The sequence below is a fragment of the Blennius ocellaris genome, assembly GCF_963422515.1.
Source record: "Blennius ocellaris genome assembly, chromosome: 7".
NCBI classification, from domain to species: domain Eukaryota; kingdom Metazoa; phylum Chordata; class Actinopteri; order Blenniiformes; family Blenniidae; genus Blennius; species Blennius ocellaris.
Window position 1 is genome coordinate 20,247,334 of NC_137656.1, and position 23,579 is coordinate 20,270,912.

General features: G+C 44.0%; 1 protein-coding gene across 1 annotated transcript in view; it reads right to left on the bottom strand.

The window, feature by feature from the left end:
• Positions 1–1,020: 1,020 nt before the first annotated feature.
• adgra2 (adhesion G protein-coupled receptor A2) overlaps positions 1,021–23,579 on the bottom strand; it is a 41,019-nt gene continuing 18,460 nt past the window's right edge. Inside the window, exons 3-19 of the mRNA XM_080500055.1 lie at positions 11,185–11,256; positions 9,549–9,620; positions 9,387–9,458; positions 8,851–9,014; positions 8,237–8,450; positions 7,922–8,086; positions 7,634–7,832; positions 7,393–7,542; positions 7,110–7,271; positions 6,545–6,745; positions 6,201–6,387; positions 5,457–5,665; positions 4,932–5,059; positions 4,720–4,843; positions 4,475–4,623; positions 3,653–3,742; positions 1,021–3,515 (exon numbers count right to left, since the gene is read on the bottom strand). Coding sequence (XP_080356181.1) covers positions 2,096–3,515; positions 3,653–3,742; positions 4,475–4,623; positions 4,720–4,843; positions 4,932–5,059; positions 5,457–5,665; positions 6,201–6,387; positions 6,545–6,745; positions 7,110–7,271; positions 7,393–7,542; positions 7,634–7,832; positions 7,922–8,086; positions 8,237–8,450; positions 8,851–9,014; positions 9,387–9,458; positions 9,549–9,620; positions 11,185–11,256 — 3,778 coding nt within the window. The 3' untranslated portion in view covers positions 1,021–2,095. The remainder of the gene's footprint in view (positions 3,516–3,652; positions 3,743–4,474; positions 4,624–4,719; positions 4,844–4,931; positions 5,060–5,456; positions 5,666–6,200; positions 6,388–6,544; positions 6,746–7,109; positions 7,272–7,392; positions 7,543–7,633; positions 7,833–7,921; positions 8,087–8,236; positions 8,451–8,850; positions 9,015–9,386; positions 9,459–9,548; positions 9,621–11,184; positions 11,257–23,579) is intronic.

Here is a 23,579-nt window from a genome sequence, read left to right on the forward strand (position 1 = left end):
TTAAAAACAAAAACAAAAACAAAGCTCGTAGATACACAATGTAGGACGTTTTGTCTCCGCTAACTTCAACTGTACACTTCCCTGATGGCGTGAAGCCCCGCCTATTCTCCACAGATCGCTACGCGATTGGCTGATTTGTCTGTCAATTATAAACCCCGGTCAGTGATTGGGTATTAGAAGGAGAGTGCGTGAACACACGAGACCGTTAAGAAGACGGCCATGCTACAGTTCTGACTTTGTTTTGGTTTTTAAAACCCAAATTAGACTGCCAGTCTGTGAAATGATCACAGGACAGTAAAAACATTAAATACATAAATACACAAACAGATACCACATGTTTGAGATCATGATAAAAGTTAGAGTTTAACTGTATTTTCAAATTACGAAGTCGATGTTCAAAGTGATGGTTTTTATGAGATGAAATACATTGTGACTTTCGTCACAATAAGTATTAAATTTGCACAGCGCTCAGTCTAGAACTATTATGCAGTCAAGATTGCTATAGAGTTCACAACTGTATCCCACGATGTGACCAGAAATGGTACATGAATAGGAATTTTTTTTTACAGTTTTTTCCTCAAGTAGTATCCTTCATACATTTTGGACACAACATGAACAAGTGTTGAATATTTCTCGTGTTTTGTATGATTGTGTAACATCCTAAAGAGATTATATTGTAAAACCATCCATGTATTAGTTGTTAAAAAAGAAACAAAAAACATTTCATGAAATCTAAAACTGAGATATAAATATTTAGAGATACAGTTTGTTGAAACAAATTGTGTAAATAAAGAGTAATTAATTGTATATTTGAAAATATAACATGTGCTGCATATCCCTAAAATTGGAAACTAATAAACCGTTGTTGCTGACTCAGTTACGTTTGTACTAGAAATAAACTCTTATGACTTGTTCTCAATCCCATGTGAGACAAATATTTCTCAAAACGTGCTTTTGTTCAACATGTTCTAGATAAGTCAATTTCACATTATGCTTAAGACTAACAAAAAATAGCTCATATAGTAAACACTGTGTAGTATGCATCACAAGCTGACAACACTGAAACATCTGTTAGTTACAACATCTAGTATGTGACCCAAAGAACAATGGGGGAAAACACTGACATTGTGCTGTGTGGAAATACCATTTCCTGCTAATGTAATGTCCTAAATTGCAAGTGTACTCAACGGATCCAGGAATAACTCAGTGTGTAAGTATGAACACATACTTTTGAAGTTTAGTCAAGCATCTAAATGTCTTCATCATGAAAAAAGTTGTTACTACAACTGAGTTACTTTAATTATTTTGAGCTGAGTATTACTGCATTGAATAAAATGCTTGGCAAGGTGGGTTTGACAAAATCTTAAAAGTTGATAGTCTAACCAACATTTTTTTTAAGAATTCCGACTGTTTATCAAAGCTGACGAGAGGACTGTGACAAAAAAGAAGCATTTTCTATGATGTAAAGTCGCATAGCGTTTTTAATGCACTCTGAGTTTCTGTACAGCTACACACACACACACACACACACACACACACACACACACACACACACACACACACACACACACACACACACACACACACACACACACACACACCCATACACGCGCACAAGTGCATACATGAGCCCACAAACAAAGGAAGGTGAAAGGTTGTCCACAAAATAAATGCATATAGCTGTACTTTGGAAATAGAACGTCCTGTATTCTATTTCATGCTATAGTTGATATGCATAGAAAAGAATGTCAACTAAAACAATAAAGCTTTCATTACATATCCAAAATCAACATCATATGCCAATTTCAGAATCATCTTGAACCTTTTTTTGTAAAGTGAATAAAATAAATGTGTGTCCTATGTTTGAAAATGACAGAATAAAAAAGACAAAAAAAAAAAACAACTGCCTCATTGCGTTATCATTTCACAGCAAACTCTTACAATGCTACAGAGGCAAAAGTACCAGTTTAGGGTCCTGGAAGCCTTCATGAAATTACATCTTAAATTATATAATTATTAAGAGACCATTAAAACATAACCAAGTCATGTAAGAGTTCAATAAGGTCATGCATAGGTGTTCACATGGATTTCTAGTTTACACTGTGGTTTCACTTTTCCACAAGCCACTCTTCATTCCCACAGAGCTTTGGGATTGGTCTGTGCCACTCATGTCCTGCTCCAGCTCGAGCACTGAGTTTTTCAGAGTGCCATTCGTGGTGGCGGCTCCTGGCACGGTGGTGGTGACACTGTTCAAAGGGTACGAGCAGCGCTTACTTTCACGGTCGGATGTCGCTGCCAGTTTCAAATTGTCTTTGCTGGCACATCGTCTCTGAGCACCGTGTCCAGCTGCTCTGCTGGCCACAGAAGGCAGCAGCGGGAAGGGTTTGCGACTGCCACTGCTGCCGCCGTCGCTTCCCTCTGAGGGGCTTGTCGCGACCGACTCTCCCACCCGCTTCCCATTGGTCAAAGGGCTCGCCTGGTTCTCGGACAGGCTGTGGTGGATGCTGCCATTCTCACTTGTGGCCTGTTTGTAAACAGCATTTGATGAACTGATGTGTTCTAACCCTGTGGGGCCTAAAGCCCCAAGACTGCCCCCACCTCCTGCAGTCCTGAGGGCTTTGAGACGATAGTGACCTCTGCCCTCGCCCCGATGATAATACTGACTACTGCCTGGTTTAGTTCTGCTGCTCACTTTCCTCCTCTGGGGATGCACTGGAGCTGCACAGTGATTGGTGGCCACAGCATTGTTTGTTGGCTTGGTGATGTTGTCAGTACTGGTGCTGGTGTTGTTGCCTGTGGGGACACGAGACGTGTGGTTTGAACCGTCTTGTGCCACCTGCAACAAGTTGGTGAGCTTGCAGGGCCCCGGCCCCACGCTGCTGATCCCACTGGGCGTGGACGACGATCGAGCTGACGATGAGTTATGAGAGTCTGCTGGTGGATGGCAGTTGATGAAAAGTTGGGAGCCCTGCTCTGACGTATGCACTCCGCTCCCAGTAGTGCAGGTATGTGTGTAAGGAGACATGGGGCGGGAGCGGCGATAGCCTGGGCAACAAGAAAGCCACGATGCCTGCACGTCCAGGCGGCGGAAGCAGTGATGAACCACCAGAAAAATCCCCAAAATGGTGGCAGTCATCCCATAAAGGCAGCTGAAGAGCAGGCTGATGTGACCTGTGAGCCACACTGCCATGGCTCCACAACACCACAGAACCACAAAAAGAAAGTGGGTGGCCACCAGCACAGAGAACTGTGTCTTCAGTGAGTACTGATCCTCTGGAGGAATAATGGGGTTCATAGGTCCCACCGCAGAGTCTGTGGAGAGCAGGCTGGTGCTTCCTGTCAGCGCAGGATGGCTCTCGGTCTCAGGAGAGGACAGGGTGGTTCCTGTGCATTCTTTGACCATGCGGTGCCTCAGGCGAAATACAGTGCACAGGAAGTAGATCCAGGTCACCAACACCACAAGGCCAGCAGGGACAAAGAAAGACCCCAGACTGGAGCGCCAGACCAACCAGCAGCTGCAAGAGTGGGAATAGATGGCAGAGGAGTCCGTGTGAAAAACAATAACATCTTTGTGTGTTCAGTAGTTTACACAATGTACACATTCGATTCAGCCACAAATGAATCAACACAGAGTCAAGAGAATACAACTTACTATGGGCTGTTGTCTCCATAGTTGTTGACATTGACAGCTGCAGTGATCCCACAAATAATAAGCGGAACTCCATCAGCTATCAGATAGAACCTTTAACAACAGAGAAAACACATCAAACACAAGTTCTCAGCTATAATTTGTAGAAAAGGGACCATATCATGTTTAATTCACAACAACAACTTTGGGAGTGTGGGTGTGTTTAAAATGTGTAGGGTACAACAGTCTCATTTTGGATGATTTAATGTCTCTCTGGTTATACCCTCAACAGAGTTGTGTGATTCTTTGCTTTCTCTGGAGGCAGAGTGTAACAAGGATCAATACAGAGTCCAGAAGTCTTAGATTTATTGCAGCCCAATCCCATGTGGGCTGAGTGGGCAACAAAGCGGGTGGCTGAAGGTTCACTGGGGTCAGGGGCATAGTGTATGCCTGCAGTTTTCAATATCACAGGGGCAGAAAAGTGGGAGGAGTAATGGAGGAGAATATTGGGCAAGACAGTGCACCCCTTGAGTCACCCCGCTCAGATTTATGACAACTCCCACTGCTTCTGTCATGTTGGTCTCACACATTCCTCCCCTCCCATACTCATCTCAGCTCAGGGCCCTTTTTGCCTTTCAGCATTCAATCTGTTATGCCCCCCCCAAATTTTCTTAAAAACAGAGGGACTTTGGTTGCTGGAGGACAATGGCTGCTTTTGATGGTGAACACGTTGGGTGGCCATGCAAAACGCACTTGCGCATCTGTCTAAGACATAAACCGTACTGAAAACAAACATCTCATGGTGGAGGACGTGGGTGGAAGGTGAGTTGTGGCTTGCTCACTGACCTGAGCATAGGTCGCTGAGTAGGTGGAGCAGGAGACTCTCCCTCTGGAGCCTGGGGCATTCTCCACACAGCCTCTTTGTAAATGACCCTGGCACTGACTCCGATCCACAGCAGGGTCGAGAGGGAGGAGTAGTGCAGGGCAATGCCCACCTGTTGTGTGTTGCATTCACATTAGTTCACTTGTGTGCCACTAAAAATGCTGTTGAAGGAAAATCTGACAATTTGTGAAGAAATTAGTGAACTTACCGCTTGGCAAACCACTGGGTAGCTTGTTAAGCTTATGCCGCCTGCATAGATCGCTGTTGTCATGGCGATGTGGAAGCACATATTCAACAGTGTGTGCCAACTTTTCCTGGATATGTGAATGGAACTGTGAGAGTGACAGTGGCAGTTAATGAGAGGATGAAGCGTACTAACAAGCAGCAATGACAAATCTCTATAGAGATACACGACAGTACCTGTGGTGAAGTATATGAGTGATAATGATGGTGAAGAGGCAAAGGAGGAGCACTGCAGTGCAGGCATAGACCACAGGGTGGAGCACCCTGACAGAGATGGGACTGGAGTTGGGGAACTCAGGCACCTCCTAAAAAAAGAAAACAAGAAAGTCTTAGTGGTGTTGCATGAACTACATCGGGGACAAGCAATTATAATAATTGTGAGGGCCAAAAAAAAAGTAGTTTTGCTCTGCAGATGGCCAAAATGCAAAGATTGTGGCTCGTAGTTTAATAAAATTAATTGTCTAAATCAGGTTAATTGATTACTATGCATAAATCTAATTGTTCTTTCTACATCATTACTATAGTGATTGCAGAGTTATTATACCTGCTACCAGAAATATAATTAAAATTACTCTCCACCATCCATCACCTATGAAACCAGTGATTTATGGCGCTTAAGAAAAAGTGCTTGCAGCACACAAAAAGTTGGAACAGAGGTTGCCAGTTGATAATGTTGGGGTAAAATATTCAAAGTAATTCTACCTGCAGCACAGCATAGTTTCCAAGCACGGAGCAGCGCATTGTGGATGTGCTGCTATCAGTGTGGGCCAGCCGGCAGCCCTCCTGGCTCCAGCCGCCCTGCTTCTCCAGTCCCCTCAGGCTCCACTGGGCCGCCACTGCATCCGTACCGGGGGACAAGTGGCGCAGTGACACCCAGATGGCCTCCGAGTTGTTCCACATGCTGCAACCATCTATGGTGGGATGGAATGAAATTTAAGTAACAAAAACCTTTCAGACGTGCTTTGAATTGCAGATGAATGTGATTATATTTACATTTATATACATTATTCTATCACAATGAATGTATTTAACCTTTGTATGTTAGATAAAAAAAGATAAAGACAAACCAAAAGACATTGCAACAAATGTGACACTGAACAATCTCAATAAATAAGACAAAAATGCCAAAACAAAATTGTCAGATATATCGTTTAAATTGCTCGATGAGATTACACTGTCACTGTAGATTTGTTTATCACAATGTAATTTTGATGTGACTTGGCACCAGCATCACATCTGTAAAGCGTGTTAGGGTATTCTGGTGGAGAGTGAAAGCTGACTGAGTGTTGGACTCCTGATAATAATGCAATAGAATAATTACATTACCAAGGTTTACATAATTTGCACAATTTGTACATTTTAAGCAGGCTTTTAACTATTTTATAGAACAGTTTTCTTTCAATGTATAACCCCTAAAAAAAAGCTTTGGCTGAGATGTCTCCTTACCAAGGCCCACAAAGATGACAGGAGTGTTGACACTACGTCTGCGCGAGTGTTCAGCGTTGCTGGAGTTTCCCGACAGGGGAAAGAAGCTTCCTGTTCGAAAAGCTACAAACTGGAGCTTACAATCTGCTGAAGCATCGGGAGGAAGCAGAGTCGCTGGAAGAGTCACAGAAGCCAGGGCTACAGAATTCTGGACAAAAGGGAAAAAAAAAAAAATAAAGTATGTATTTATTTGCTGAAATTGACCAATAAAACATAATAACTGTCAATCAAGGCAGAATTGTTGGTGAACAGTATGTATGAGGTAAGAAGAGAGGAGAGACACTACGAGTTTGCGCATGCTTCACCTTCAGTGGAAAATTGTTGAGAGAGGTGTTATGGGAACCAGTGCTGCAGCGGAAATGCAGCTGCTGTTCATGGATGGATTCTGGCACGTCAATTCCGGGACTGCTCGTGGACACATCGCGACGCTGATACGCCGTGCAGGTTATACCAGTGAAGTGGGCTGGTCGGATAAGATGAGCCTCCATCACAATGTTTTTAGATACCTGTTTCAGTCAAACACTTTGGTCAGTTACTTCTGCTTTTCATACATATATTACAGCTGTTTGTGTATTTTTAAAAATGTATTTTCTTATGATTACTTTGTAGGCGAAAAGGTAAAAAGGTGAAAAAGGTATAAGTTGAAGAAAATGTGACAAAAAATATAGAGGCTTTAAAATTAATTGCAACCTTAAACATGTTAAACTTCATTACATATACATTTGTTGCATATACAGTAAATGTCCTGTTATCACATTGTATTTACGCATTTGATATGATTCTACAGCAACTATGAATGTATTGTATGGAAAATAAATCTTATCATGGAACAAAAGAAAAAAACCAGAATAAAACATTGATGGTCTTCACCATGGAGAAGTCTTGAGCATGACTGTGCAGCTGGGGCCAGGCCAAGGTCTCCAGAGAGTAGACTATGGAGCTACAGGCTCTCTTCTCTCTCTGAGCAAGAGCAAGAATCTGATTGTCCACCTGCATCAGGTTACTGCCCATTTCCACCATCACCTCCGACAACTGGAACACATGCAGACATTTGTACAGAGATTTAAAAAGATGCTGACACCCAGAGAAGACGTCACAAGAGCATGGCTGAAAAAGATCCATCTTAAATCATTAACTGAAAAGCTTTTCTCACCTCCCGCAGCTGTCTGACATATTCCATGAACCTCTCCATGATTTGCGCCACATACATGACATCTACTGAATCAGTGAAGCCTGTGCTCTCCATTGTGTACGTGCGAACTTGATGCGCCACAGTGACAGCATTGGACGCATTGATGGGTCTCTGAAATGTAAGAGCAAAACTTCAGTCAGACCTTGAGGCATTATTTCATGACAGACTGTGGAGCTGCTATTTTGCCGGCTGCCATACTGACCAGGATGAAGGTATGCAGGACTCGGGTGATGCCGTTGGTGTAATGACAGTTGGAGTAGTCGCCATCCTGCCATTGTCCAGAGCGGTCACAGTATCGAGACGCTTTCTTCTGCTCCATCCCTCCCTCCACAGGCACTGAAGTGTAGCGCAGCTGCAGGCAGTACTGATGAGAGGTGATGCCTGCCAGAGTTCTTGGCCACCTGGTAAATAAGCCCAGAGAACACTGAGACACCTGACTTTCTTTTATTTCTTTTTGTTTAAGATAAACATCAGTGTAACTGTAACCAACCTGAACTCCCCACGGTTGTTGACAACTTTATCTTCTGGACAGAAGGAGGCACTGTTCTCCAGCACCACTATTTCAACAGTGCGGGAGGTATTGCCCCGCCCGGTGGAAACCACACACTCCCACTCTCCACTGGCCTCCACATGTACGTTGAAGAGAATGAGCTCGCTGGATGAAGACAAAATAGACAGCTCATTATCTGACATTATCAACACATCATGTTCAAGTAGTAAAACCCTTGTTCATTTGTGTGGCATTACACTTTGTAGTAATAGAGTAAACGTTCAAGGAGAAGTGAGCTCAGAGAGCCAGCAGCACCTGGTGATGAAGGTGCAGTCGTGCAGCACACTGTCCTCCAGTTGGACACCCATTTCAGGATCAGAGGTCACCAGCTGACCGTTGTGACGCCAGTGCACGGTGGTGATCTTGTCCACCAGGGCGGCGGTGCAGTGGAAGGGCAAGCGGTCCCCTCTGAAGACCACCTGGCGCTGGGACGGCAGCAGGGACAGGGTGTGCAGCTCCAGAGGACCGTCTGAAAGACATGGTGGGAAAAGATGCAGATGTGACCATCACACTTCAGTCCAAATGACTTGTGCTGCTCTCTCATTACCCAACCTCAGCTAAATGTTTCCACAGAAGCTAGTTTGAGTCCACTGTTTGGAGCAGATTGGATGCAGACTGCAGCAATTCATAAATGCAACCCACAGGATTAGCTGTCAACACTGTTCATTGATACTTTTTGAAAAGATTCTCTGCAGGGTTTTCTTGGTGCAGATCTGTTCCAACTTCCAACCCTTCTGGACCAACAATTCTTGAAATAGCTGAAATGATGTGGCGTGTTATTATGAGGGCACTGTCATTGTCACTCATAGTCCAATGTTCTCTAAAATAAAGTGGCAAACCACCTCATTCATATGTAGCCAGACTCTCACCACAGCTCAGCTGGCTTTCTCTAAGCCCACGCAGGGGCTTTCCCTTGAGACTCCTGGGGTAGGCACACAGGGTTTCATCCCCCAGTCGCGCTGAACTGCTGCGGAAGAAGCCCGGGACCCATCGCAGACCACAGTCACAGGACAGGTAGTCTGAGTTAAAGTTCCTGGAGAGAGAAATAATACTTATTTTCCTTTTTGCAGGTACAATTTCTGATCTCATTACAGATTTGACATGCCATGACATTTTTGCATTGCATTGTTAAGACTCCTCATTTGCTGCAGGTACAAAACATGTTTTGGACAAATAAATAGTTGGGCCCGCCCAGTGCATTGTCCATCTATCCATCCATCCATCCATCCATCCACCCATCCAGCCATCCATCCATCCATCCATTGAAGTTGATCCAAGGTGAACTCAGGGTTAAAGCATGTCACCACTCATAAAATCATTAAATATTCCATTTCACATGAAAAACACAAAATGAATACTTTTAATTGAACATGAGTTAAAGATTACTTGAAACTGAAACACTCACACGAGCTTGAGGGACGGCAGCTCTTCAAACACTCCTGGATCCATGGTCGATATGATGTTACCAGACAGGTTTCTACCACAGGGCCAGATCAGATAAATGAACTCAATCGCTTTGCCACAAATTGAGCGGTACAGCATTTTGTTTTGTGGATGTGTCTCTTACAGTTTAGTGAGATTGGTCAGTCCCTGGAACATGTCTGCAGACAAGCAGCCAATGCGGTTGTTGGACAAGTCGCTGAAAGTGCGAAAATACAATGGAATGTGTTAGCTCAGCCACTCAGCCACATATTTTGGTATCTTAAGCCTTTGCGTTCATGTTATCAGATCACATATTACATATTCATAATAGGCATGTTGAAAACTTTTCAGGGCCTCCTTTGCTTTGGTTTACAATTAATCAAATAGTGATACGGAGCCTTAGAAAGTTCCGATTTATATAAACATGCCAGCAGTCCCTGCCACTTTCTCTTATCAGGACTCCACGGTGCCAGAGTAAAAGTTTATCACTGCCGGGGTAAAAGCAGGGCCCCTGTTCTGCCTCTGAGTGTGATGTATAGCTGCAGCCAGAGAGGGATCTGCTCTGTTGCACCTCTGACACTACCCAGCAGAGAGCTGTCCAGAGCATGTGTTTATCTCCCCTTGTTTGTTTTGAGAAGCCCCAGACCTTGCAGGGAAAACACAAGTAGGGGGAGGAGGGACGGGGAGTCACGCGGAGCGGCACAGACGAACAGTCTCGACCCACGCTGCAACCAGACCTCAAGTGTCCAAAAACACAACGAGTGAACAGCGAGCGGCTGCAAACAGCCGCCTTGTCACATTCAATACCGTGTGAGGAGCCTCTGAGGTTTCCTCAGGGGTGATGCGGGGCATAGAGATGACATCCCAGGGCCTCCGCAAAGATCAGCAGAAACATTTGAACGAGGCCTTTATGGTCACACTAACACTGGGAGCTCAATATAACATCTGCCACGAGCTGCCAAAACAGCATATATGTGACTTTGTCTGAGCTACTGTCAATCTTGATGAGCCGTCATAAACAAGTTAAACTCTACTGTCTGTCATGTCAAAACACACAACTGTGATGATTCGTGGTTTCTTGGTGTGAACCAGAGCTGGCAAACGTATTCCTATTCTTTACTTAAGAAGAAAAGCAGATTCTAAAACACGTTGATATCTGTAAAAGTGCCGATTCAATTTTTTCACTTAAGTAAACATAAAAAATACTGAAGCACTGAAATGTTTTTGAGTATACTTATTGATACACAGTGCTCTTTTTTATATGAATCTGAAACCATGTTGTGGTTGTGGGTTATTTGCACATGCTTTGACGACTATTGTTATTGTGACACTGTGTTTGTCAGCATACACCAGCTCACTGGCAATGGCATAAATCATAGACCATAGTTCTGGTTCAGAGGTTAAATTATGTTCTAAGTGTATACAACATGTATTAAAGTGACCAGAGTTTGACCAGTATGAATTCTACTTGAGTCTTTTGAAGTCTTGAATTTGTCAAGTCCTGCCACTTCATTATCTGTCCGCTGCCTGGATCCTTTCACTGTAACTCTGAATTATTATCTGGAGAGGTTAAAACAAGTAACAAGGCTGTTTGAAGAATGTAAGGAATAGAAAGTACAGATATTTGTGCTAAAATGTAGGGAGTAAAAGTAAAAAGTTCTAAATATGTGAGTTACTATACTATACCTAAAAAGTCGACTTGAGTCGGGAAACAAATGATTAACATCTTCTACTTCTGCCATTAATTAACCAGCGCGTGAATCATGCTGTTGTCTACTTACAGTTTCCGAAGCTCAGACAGACCTCGGAAGGCTCCGGGCATGATGGTGCTGATTAGATTGTGCTTGAGGTCCCTGAAGGAGAGAGAGAAAAAAAAAACATTAGGCCACAAACTAAATGCAGACAGGGATGGTGCGTAATGGAGGATAATTGTAGATTTTGGGATTAGCTTTTTTTTTGTGTGTTGGGAGATATTTATTGCTACTCCACTGTTATGACTGTGGAATAAATACATTAGCTGGAAGCAGAAACCAGATACGTTGAAGAAAGTGTTCCTTCATGAATGAAATGACTAAAATCATCTTGACTTTCTTGACCAAGTAAGTCTATAAGTACCTTGAGCTCAGTGACATTTTGATTATTGGGGATTATTTAATTTAGCAATTGCAGTTGTAGATTCACTCACAACTGGACACATACCCAAGTAAAATGTTGAGCTTAGGATGTGTAGCTTAGCATATAATCAAGAGGGAAAAGTGAGCCAAACTCTGCTCAAATGTAATAATTCAGTCAAACCGCAGCTTCTGAAAAAAAAAATCAATGAATAAACAAAGGATAAGAATGATGGTTGCATGCATGCATACACACACACACACACACACACACACACACACACACACACACACACACACACACACACACACACACACACACACACACACACACACACACACACACACACACACACACACACACACACACACACTGGGAATGGGCACCAAGTAAATAGAAAAAGTGAGGACCAGCATTTCTCTTCAGCACTTATGTTACTCTATTCATTCCTTTCACCAATTCCAAGATATATTCAGAGAAAAATCATACTGCGTGAATTCAGGCTACCAAGATACTTAATAGAGTACGTTTTGGAGGGACAGATAAAGGATTTGCCATTATTTTGTGTGTCATACATTCCAGAAAGATACTTGTATCCATCATCGGACAGTAGATTTTGAGAGTTGTTTTATCAGCTAGGTGAGAGGAACAGGGTTAAATCTGGTCAATAAAAGTATTTTGTTAAAACATAAACACAATCCTGTTTCTATTGATCGCTGACGAGGACTTCCTTGGAAGAGTTCACAACCACCAAGCTGTAGGTTTTCTGTGTTTGTGTTTTAAGCCAGATGAACAGTGGTATGAACAACCTTAGGGGACTTTCTGGGTCATTTTTTCCACAAACATTATCCGAGATTGCTTCTTTTAACCACACTGCCTCACATCCTGCACAACCTCAGGCATCTCATAACCATTGTTTTGTCCACTCTCCAAGAGATGAGCTTTTTTTGGTCAACCCTGGGGCAGGGAAATTGTTTTTGAGAATGACTTCCAGCAAAAAAACAAAAAAAAGAAATTACACTGTGCGGTATGGCTTGGATGCAGTAAAAGATCATGGGTTTCGCTGGCGGTCCAAGCGTTCCTCAAGCCATCGCTCATATTTGTATTATAGACGGGAGACAGGTTATAATAATGGAGCAGAAATTGTCTGGCCTCTCAGCAAAAAGATGAAGTGTGTTGTGTTTGTCTCCGAGCTTTGGTTTGAACAGCTTTTCCTCAGCTCTTTGAGCGCGCGCCAGTTGACCAGACAGGACGTTTAAAAAAAGATGCGAGATATTCCCATAACTTGGATTCAAACAGAAATGAGCAGCTTGTTACGACACACACACTTCACCAATCAAATCAAAGTGGAGCCTTTGCATTTCACGAGAGAACAACAGTACCCTCCTATATATGTGTGTGTGTGCAAGAGGCCTTGTGGGTCTGCCACATTGTATGCATCTTTGTGTGCCAATGTCCCACTCTGAGTATACATGTGTCTCTGTGTGTCAGTAGCTGTATAGGATTTGTTGACCGGGGCAGGGAGAGAACAATACTGCTGTTTCCAGTCTGCGTGTCTCGGGGCTCATTAGTGCGGCGATGAAAGACGAGGCACTGCCCACTATTTCCTCTCTCTGAGGTCTGCCCCTCCCTCTCTGTCTGCCCCTTTCACACACATACACAAGCATGTGTTTGCTGTTTCACACTGACCCCCATGTAGATGCTCTGACATACCCATGTATAGAGTTGGATTCAAATTATAATGCAGGTAAAGCAGAGCCACTGTAATTACAAAGAGACCCATTACCAATTGTACGCCCTTCACTTACATTTATATCAGAGAGGAAGGGTTCATAGGCTTCTTTTCTCATTCTGTGCTTGTAGACGAATGCAAAACACTGGTTCACTTTACTGAAAATATGATGACTGGTGCATTCTATTGTAGGTGAAGGAATTACATTTGTGACAGGAGTATAAATAAACTGGACCTGTGAAAAATATGGATCTTTTTTTTCCTGCCTGTGTTGTTTGTATCCCATGGGCTTTCTTTTATCAATTTAAACCTGCGGGTCCCCAGCACTGATCCTGGATCATTGTTGGGCCTTGTTAGATGCTTGGTGAGGACAAAACCATGAGAGTCGGTTGTACTGAAGCAGAGAGAGAGAGCTAAAACATGCAGGACAGGAGCTCTCCAGGTCCAGGGCTGAGCACCTCTACTTAAACACAAGTGATACAATTCTAAAGAGGACATTACTATGTCAGGAATATATTGTATTATGATGCATTTATGTCAGCTTGCACTTAAACTCTAACCCTAAATTAAAGCTGCAAGCAGCATTGGTCGGGACCTCGAGATTGCCCGTCGGGGGGGTGGCTATGAACGGTTAATTAAAAAAAATATTATTTAAGCAAAAAAAAAAAAAAAAAAAAATTAGTACTTTTATTTTGAAAATGCGGGGTCAAAACCAGGTAATTAGTTAGTGGTTTGTGACCGCAGCGCTCCCATTAGGCCACCTACCAAATTTCAGCTCAATCGGACAATGTTTGGTAGCATGCTAATGTGCATGCTATGCCGCAAGCTAGCGGATACACATGAAAAGCTCAGTGTGGTACTCCCCAGGTTGCCCCGATCCCGAATCTGGTCTTACTTCAATTCTAGTGTGAATGACACTGCACTTATGGAACAATAAAGGTTTTTCAAAAACTTCCACCGACATGAATTATATGGCCTCAGGCCAGGCCTCCTACGGAGGTCAGTGTGTGACATGAGAGTGACCTGGTGGAGTGCCGGGCCTAGGAGGCCCGGCCTTTGTCGGCGTAAACGAAGGTGTGATTGATCCAGCAATAAAGGTTTTTCACAAACTCTCACCGACATGAATTACATGTCTCAGGCCAGACCTCGTACAGGTTTTGCATGTCCTCATGACAGGAGAACATGAGACACGAGAGTGAGGTCAGGTCACATGAGAGTAACCTGACCTGAGAATGACTGGTGAGGTCACTCTCAGGTCAAACTGCAGGATATGACAGGCTGTCAATCACACAGCAGTGATGAGCCTGAAGCTACAGGAAGCTGCCCATATATGGAGTGATGCACTGACCAATCACAGTGGAGAATTTCACAGCTGCGCCGAGCGCGGACACTCTGACGTCAGAGTGTGAGACAGGGAGGATTATATTAGAAGATTTTGCGAACAACTGCTCTTAATCTATACTTATCGGGGGAGTATGTGGATAAAAATACCATACTTTTGTAGGAATTTTTGTCCTCTTTAATACTGTGCGGGTTTGGAAGCAGTCAGAGGTAAACTTTGGACACCAGGGTGCGCTGTTTGGCGACAACGCCGGATATCTCCCATCAGGATTCAATGTAAAAATGTAGAATGAAAAAAATGTTACTGTGTCGCTTTAACTCGTCATTCTGGGGACTTGTTGTGGAATTTTCCCCACATATGTTACATCCTCTTGTTCGGCAGGGTCTCGTGTACGTGGCGATGCCCTCGGTTTGTGGCTGAGAGTCACGGTTTGCAAACAGTTAAGAGTAGTTCGGGGAGTTTTAAATCGTAGATTTTGAGGGAGAATTTTCGGTTTCCCCATGTTAATGGATGACAGGAGCCAAAAAGGCGATTAGGGGGTGGGGAGCTTGGACGGCTAATAAAAATTAAACTGGACTAGGTAAGAAAATTTCCCTCTAGAGTTCAGTAGTAAACAATCTCCTCTATTTTTGTATATCTCAATTTAACCGATGCGACCTTCGCCCTATGAGGAGTTAAATTTTCCGTTTCTGCCTTTTTTTCCCTTTTTTGGGCGAATACCTTACATTGAAAGGCAAATAGCCGGCTTCCTGTTGGAGTTAGGCCAAAAGTTAGAGCGCGTGAGTCGTAGGGCTCGAGTAGACGAACAAATTTCGTATTCGCTGTTTTTCTGTACGACATTCCTACGGACCGTGGCGTACGATTTAAAGTGTGTAGGTGGCGCTAGAGAGCCATTTTTTGATTTTGGGGGGATTTTTTTAGATTTTATTAAATTTTTCACCAGTTTTGACGAGTGTGCCAAATTTGGTGAGTTTTTGAGCGTGTTTAGGGGGTCAAATTTGAGGCGATTGACGCGTAAGGAGTCCCATGAAATAATAATAATAAGAAACATTCGAAGAACAATATAGAATTTCACCACCAGGTAGTGGCCACGCCCCCGAAGGGGGCGCCACTCTGGGAGGGTCAGGGGAGTTCCTGGATGTGTGTGGGGCCTCCTGCGGAGGCCCCACACTTTTGGCGACGACGAAATCCAAAAGAGACCTGCCGTTGGCTGGGCCTAGGGCCCAGCCGTTGGCGAGGTCCCTAATAAAATCTTAATGTCCAAATAATTACTGAAATAAATGCACAAATAGAGAATTAACAAGTTAGCAAATCATATTTTGAAAATAAACAACAACAAAAAAATGGAACCTAGAGGAATGTTTTGACTTCCCTGCAGCAGGCAGGGTGAGATGGAGAGAGGTGCTTGATTTTCCTAAGGTTTTAAATATAATATTCTACCAGGACTCTCAGTACTTTTTACTGTTCATTTACAGAAAAAAAGTTTGTTACTTCTTATACCTGCAAATTATGACGCTCGCAAGAAGGCCAACTATTGATGACATGGCTGAAAGTAGGCCCTTTGACAGTAATTAAGACTGAAGGCAGGGAGTCTCCATCCATCCGTGGCCTTATTTAGGAGCTTTAACTCACATGAAAAGTTGAACAGACACAGCCAGCTGATACAAGAACATTTTAAAGCCAGTAATTTTTCAGATTCAATGCTATTAGTGGACATCGATCCACATTAGAGACAGATCAGTGTAATACTATTCTGAGCATCATTACCTGACGACTTCTCCAACCGTCCATCACCAAATCACGTCAAGGCTCATTTGTGGATTGACGTATCAATATGACAAAAATGCTTCCGAAAGTCGATCAGGAAGCCTTGCAAAAAGACATTCATACTTTATTAATAATGTAAACATTTCATCTGAACTGCATTTACTTTTACCAAATGCTTTTATTTTACTGGGATAAAGAATATGAGTACTTTTGGCAACTTTGCCCAGTAGTGTTGTAAGTGTAACCTGCTTCTGCAATGCTATTCCTTTTGGCAGAATCTGGCAACGGATTGCAATTAGTATTAATACAGTTATTTTATTGGATTTGTTACTTGTCACCTGTCTTATATGAAATCTGTTGTAAAGAGCTGCTGTTTCTTTGCTCCCGTTGACTGTTACTCCTTATGTGAAGAGCAGCTCTGATATTATTTCGCAAGGACAGTCTAATTAATCCTGAGCTAACGCAGTCGTCCTGACAGCAATTAGAAAGATGTCTATGTGTGAGGAACACTAACAATGTCCTCGATTCACGATACCTGTCATGAAGTCACACCAATATTGTTGTTACTTCACACTTCACTTGAGTGACGAACATCAGCACAGTGGCACTGGAGGCATCGGCGTTTCCTGATTCCCATAATGAATAGACACTTTTTATTTTCATTATTGTGTACAGCAACTACACTGGGTTTTGAACAGGAACATGTTTTTATTCACTATTTTATTGACCGACACTAAGAACGACACTAAACTAACTTTAAACTTGTCAATATCTCTGTGTGACTTGAAAGCACAGAGCTCTGCGCGTGCTTCGGTCTGAGGAGTATCAACAGTCTGCTGCTAGTGATACAGTCTCTTATCACCAGGCTGGGGAATTTGAAGGGGCTCAGCGGTGCTTGCAGCGCCAGCCAAGCCCTCGCCTTCACCGTAGCCCAAACGTCAGCTGTTGCTCACCGCCATAATCCGAGCTGAATCTCAGCTGCAGCCCCTCGCCACTCTCTGATTTGTCTCCAGCTTTATTTCAAGCCTGCAGCACAGTCCACACAGCAGCACCGGCGGGCCTCACACTCAGGCGCTGACTTGTCTGTGTGCCCTCTGGAGTGGAGAGCGCCCTCTCTGACAACAGCTTCACAGCTCAGTGGCCTTGACACCGATGACAACAGCTGTCACCATGCGCGGGGATAATAGCGCAGACAAGAATTACTTCAAAGCCTCACATGCTTGCTGAACACGGAAATATTGCTGTCTAAAATCCTAAAAAATGTAAAGTAGCTATTATTTTCTTTCATTATCCTTAAGCTGCATGATTGGCCGTGACACATTATTATTATGACTCTGGCTTTTCCTTTTGAGTTATGCTTTGTAACCTTCTGAGTGCAGTGCTTTATCCCCTTCGCCACATGTGGCCTGTGTGATTGGACTGTGACAGACTCGAGCTCACTCCCGGCCCAAAAGGGGCCATTGTTTGCTGCCACTGGGCCTAACACCAGAGGCTACCATTAAGAATGTCTTTTTTTCTGCAACAAACTCCTCTTGATCAATGGGGCTGGTCCTCTGCCATTCTGAAGAGTCATTGCTGGCTGGGTATAGGGGATGAGCACCTGGGCCCCAAGCAGACTGGAGAGGAGCGATGTGCTTGTAGGGCAACGAGAGGGTAATAATGAAGACATGGTCTATAATGTGCTCCAGACATGGAGTGCTCCATTATCAGGAGCGCAGCAGCGGGGACTGGAGTGCTGACATTGTTTAGGGCCCGGCTCTGGAGGGAGCTGAGAAAAAGACTGAAGCCAGGGAAAGGCCGCTCATTATCACCAGACTGGAATCAAGAATTTCCTGTGGCAGGAATTATTTTTTTTAATAGAAAAACGTGGAATTACAGGGGTTGTTTCTATGTTTTGATTATACTTTTTTCTGGGTACAGCCCAATATAAGCTTTGTCTGAAGCCAAACAAAAAAAACATAGGTTTTCTGAAAAAAAAAGGCAATTGGGAGGTTGACTGGCACCTTGGTTCCTGACGGAGGTCAGTGGAGACCATTTTTGTGCTGCGTGTCATTTCCTGTCTGGTTGGCGTCTCTTTCCGTGGCCCTCGCTCGTTTATTTTTACAGTTTCCTTTTTCTCCATTTTTACAGCCGAGCTTTCCCCTGTAGGGAGGGGCAGGTGGGTTAGGGGATTCAGTATGAAGCAAAATCGTTCCTGTGTTTGGCCCCGTAGACCCCACCTCCCCACTCCTCAACACACTTGCTCACAATGGGGTCTCTGTAACACAGGCCCAAACCGTGCTCCTGCCTTCCCCCCAAAACAGGAAAGCAGGATCTGCAGAGGTCTTGTTTTTCTACTAATTTCCTGCTTTGCTGTCCCTTCCCCAGATTATTTTCTTTATTTTTTTTCTGGTTCCCCTCAGATCGAGTATACCTAATCAACGTTATGTCTTTGTTCATGTGGAAACTGTTTTAGAGCCATCAGAAAGCTGCATGACATCAATATAACTTTTCTTTTACAGTCAGAGGATTTCTGCATTTTGGATTGCTCTTGTAATACATACGGAATCTATTTCTTTTACTCACTGAAGAGCTTCATCCTGTCCCTGCTTTTCTTCTTGTATGGTTCAACAGGTGAACCCCAAGCAGAGGTGAGGGCCAATAACAACCTGCTCATTTTTCATGGTACTATCATGGACTGGCAGTTAAGACTGCACAGCGAGGTCCACAAAAATAGCAATGCAAATTTAATTCACGTGTGCAGTTCTCTGCGTTGATTATATGTTCCTATATTCCAGAGCAAGAGAATATTGAGAATACGCAGCCAAGGAAAACACTGGAAGCATGGGCCTTTATTGGCTCCAGGTCTGGCTTTTAGAGCAGCTGAGTGAGAGGATGAAGGAATTTTGATGGCAAGGATTTCGTCTTGAGACCTACCAGAGTAAAAATGATCTGAACCCATAGAAGCTAAGGAGTGTGATCATCATGTAACGTCAAATATTTCAGAGTCAAAGAAATCAATTTTCAGAAGAGCGAAAAAGCTGTAAATCCTTCCAATATTCTAGCATAACACAGATTTGGTATGTCAAATTGAGTGAATACGAAGTAACATTAGCTTGGAAAGACACAAGCAACTTAAAATCGACAACGAAAAGTTATTTTCGGCCAGTAGGTGGACTGTAGCATGTAGAGAGTGTCAAAGGGGAGGAACAGTGAAAGACCCTGTGAGATGGGAGGGGGCAGATGCAAAAATGAAGCAGAAAAGGAACAGAAACGGAAGTGGGGGGAAGTAAGTCCAGAGAAAGCTCAAGTTCCTCTGCAGGAAAAAGCCATTGAAACCATATCAAGTTTGCCGAAAGAGTGTGTGAGCGAGAGTTACTGGCATATAAAGCGTACAATTCGGTAATGGGTTTATGAGGGGGCTCGCTCGCTGTTTCAATAAACCCCCAGAGCCACGACTGAGCTAGGCTTGCAATACAAACACACCCCGTTCCTTCAGTTTATCTGAAAGACACATCTGGAGTCTATCAACTCCAGCAGCACCCCCTTTCTGTTTCCACTCTCCAGCACGTTTAACCCCTTCCTCACCCACTCCACCCCTCAATGTCACGCACTCTCATTAAGTGACCGTTGCCTAACCGGCAGCCACTTGATGGCGTGTGCGGGAAAACACACAAACATAAATGTTCATTTTCCTGTGAAGGGGGGAAACAAGTGTCCCGTGTGCTACCTCCACAGCTGCCCTGAGCTGTGCTCAGAGTGGTGGCCTGCTACAATCTGAACCCAGACTGGTCTAGACACAAGGGCTCCTCGCCATGTCTACACATTCTCTCTGTTTTTACATGCTATATCGCTGCTCGGCTCTCCTTTGTTTCCACTCATCAATGTAATTTTCTTTAGCCTGTGTGTGGAAATAATGTTAATCTCCCGCTAAGGAAAACAACTTCAGGTTTATATAAGACAAACTGCAGGAGTGTGCTTTCCTTCCCTCCGTCCCTCCCTCCCCCTTCTTCTTCTTCCTCTCTTTCCCCTCTCACTCGAGCCACCACCATACCATCTTTAGCCATCTCGGCTCCACTTCCCCTGTGTCAGATGGTAAAGTTGTTTAAGTTGGACTTCTTCCTAGACCCAGCTGCTCAGAATGGCAGAGTTAATCTCAAGGTCGGCTTCTGAGAGACACAGGCAAAGACTGAGTGGCCTGTTTATGAAACAGATACGATCAAGTCATTAAGTAGAGAACTACCCTCCTCATTCATAACCATACCGTTATAATTGAAAGTTCAACGATGGACATATTTTCCAAACATATCTGCACATTCCCATGCTCTCTGTGACTTATTGGTCACCGGTTTCACTATAAATCTTAATCCCCGATGCTCCCCAATGATATATCACAAGAAACTCCTTATTTCCTGCTCGAGAATAAAGTTGAAAGGAGTCAAGAGGAAGTTTTCAATTATCTTTAAATACATTTTCTGTGCATTATCCTCCACAAAGCAATAAGTAAGAGTGCAGTCACATCAAGTAGATTCACACTGCGGGGGTCATTGCAGCATCTTATGCTGACAAACTCTGTCATGCTGCCAACACCTTGATGTTCTGCACAGTCCGAACCACAAGCCTTGGCCCTGCCTTTCAGACCTGTTCACAACAAACGCCCTGCTGCTCCCTCATCCATCATCATCGCTGCTCCTTCTCTCCCCGTAGGGTGAACAGACCTGGTAATGAGGGCCCCTTGTGCCCTGCCTGCCTGTCCTGTGTCCCATGGTGCAGTGGGGCCCAGCTGGACAAGAGCCAGACTGCCTCAGCCTTCTTTGCTCATTATTCTCATTACCTTGCCTCAAATCAGTGCAGGACAGGCTGCTGGGATCTGTCCACAACTCATAAAGGCCCCGGCTCGTTAACGCGGCTGCCAGCGAAACCTCGCCCCCAAAAAAGGGTGTGCACAAAGGTGGAGGTACTCAAATAGGTACATGAGTGCAGTGCTGAAGGCCTCGAGCTGGTGGGTCCAAAAGTCACTCTTTTTTGCACATACCAAGTACGACCACAAAGGCAAGGTACGATTCAACTCGTGTGCCCCGCGAGCTGGAAAGAAATAAGGTATTCCGAGATCCAAATGTAGCTGTTGGATGGTAAGCCTATTTAAAAGAGCTACAAAAACACAGTAGTCCAGTAAGAGGGCAAAAACAAACAAGCCTAAATTGCTCCTCTGTACTTGGGTGGTTTGGCAGGTTATGAAGGCAATAGTGGCTTTGAGGAGGTTTGTCCCAATGAAAGGGCTAACTGTGTAACTGCTGCACCGTCTGGCTCGAGCCTGGAGGAAGGCTGCTTGGCCCTGGTGCTGTGTTTGCCCGCTAAGCAACAGCAGATCAGACTATACTCAACTCTGAACACAAGTCTGGCTTGAGCGTGTGGACGAGAGTGTGCGTCCGCCGAGAGCGTGAGCAGACGCGTCTGAAGTGACTGGGTAACGAGTGATGGTGGCCATACTAGGAAATGCGCAGGAGTCACAGCACACATTGCAGTCACACCAGAGGCGGGTTGAGGAGTTTGTATGTGCTGGTGGTGCAGGCGGGCACCGGGAGCAGACGATGTTGTTTATCCTTTTCATATAGGAGACGAGATGCAGTGTAATTCCCTGATGTGTGTTTACTCAGCCCTCGTGGGCTGGCCTTTGATTACAACGCTGACCACATAATATGAGTAACTGCTCACTACTGCTGCAAATGACAAGCACATGTAGACTTTATACTGGAAACAATGACAAGACCTGAGGATGCATGGCGAGCTGAAGGGCCAGAGCTGAAAACTGAAATCGGACAAAAACACATTCACAGATAGACCCTTCAAATCAAAATTCACCTCTTTTAATTCTTCCACCACTGCAATGAAAAATTTTAATGCTCGACATTTTACAACATACAGCAATTTTCTCATGAGCTCAGATATAATTGTAAGCCATGCAGGGCTCAATTAAAGGTTAAATTTGTCAGCGTGAGTGAGCAGACCTCCACCGCGGTGTGTCAGAGCCAGCAGAGGTTGAGGCAGAGGAGTGAAATGAAGCTTGCATGATTTACGTTAGTTAAATCCTCTCCTTACACCAGACGCCTACTTCTCCGACTTCAGAGCGTAAGCAAGTGTCGGTGTTTGAATGAGTGAGCTGCTCTGTGTGTCTTTCAGCCCGCTCCTTCAGTTGAGCATCTCGGAACGCTCCACCCTGTTGCACCCCGCCAGTTTCATCACTGCTTCAGGTAGAGGGGCCAATTCGTGGACAGGCTCAGGTTACCCGACCCATCGACCCTGCAGAGCAACAGGGGGCCTCGTCTGCACTTTTACAAAAATAAGCAGCGTCAGCTTATTTGACATCAAATGCTGTGAGCAGCAGATTTACTTTGGTTTCACTTTGATAATGGTTATTGTCAAAGCAGCATTAAGTCCAGGACCTGGTGTTTTCCTCTTCACAACTTTATCACTGTCCTTGGTGAGAGGCTGATGACATGAGAACTGACAACTTGGCCTTGAAACTATTCACCCATGTTGTGCTCACGCCAGACACTTTTAAAAAAGGGGGGAAAAAAAGAGCAATTTCAGCAAAATTAGCCTTTGTTCTCAACTGGCACGTCTGGTGTGAGTGCCGGTAGGTAGGTACTAACAAGCTAACAACTGCAGCAAATTACCATATTTTCCTTTCCTTCAACATTTTCGAGAAGCTTGTTAGCGTCATGGGTGGTAACTTCAAGTGGCATGTGGAACTAATATGTCTTCAACATTACCCGCCCTTCCTCTCCAACAAAATAAGTGGGTCTACAGTATCCACACTGAAGCCGCAGCATGTGTGTTGTTGCCATAAAGCTTTACTGGGATGCTGTGTGAAACAGCACACCTTGGAAACATTGTCTTGTGTGGGAAACACGAATGTCTCGTATTCAGGGTATCCAGGGGGGAGACAAGGACAGTCTCTATCTCGCTGGATACTTGTGAGCACAAACTTCTAAACATGAAATGATTGAGAAAAAAGACACATTGCTCAATCTGTCTGCAAGTTATCCTCTGGAGGATAAATGTAATTATAATATATCCAATAATTGTCAGTAACTGAATGGTGCAAGTTTAAAAGTGAGGATATTGCTGAAATAACTTAAGTATTAATCATCTTCGCAAGACAGAAGGAACGAGAGAAAAGCCATGACAAAACATTGAATAACCATTGAGATCATGCAATCTGGAGCAAGTCTGGACAAGCA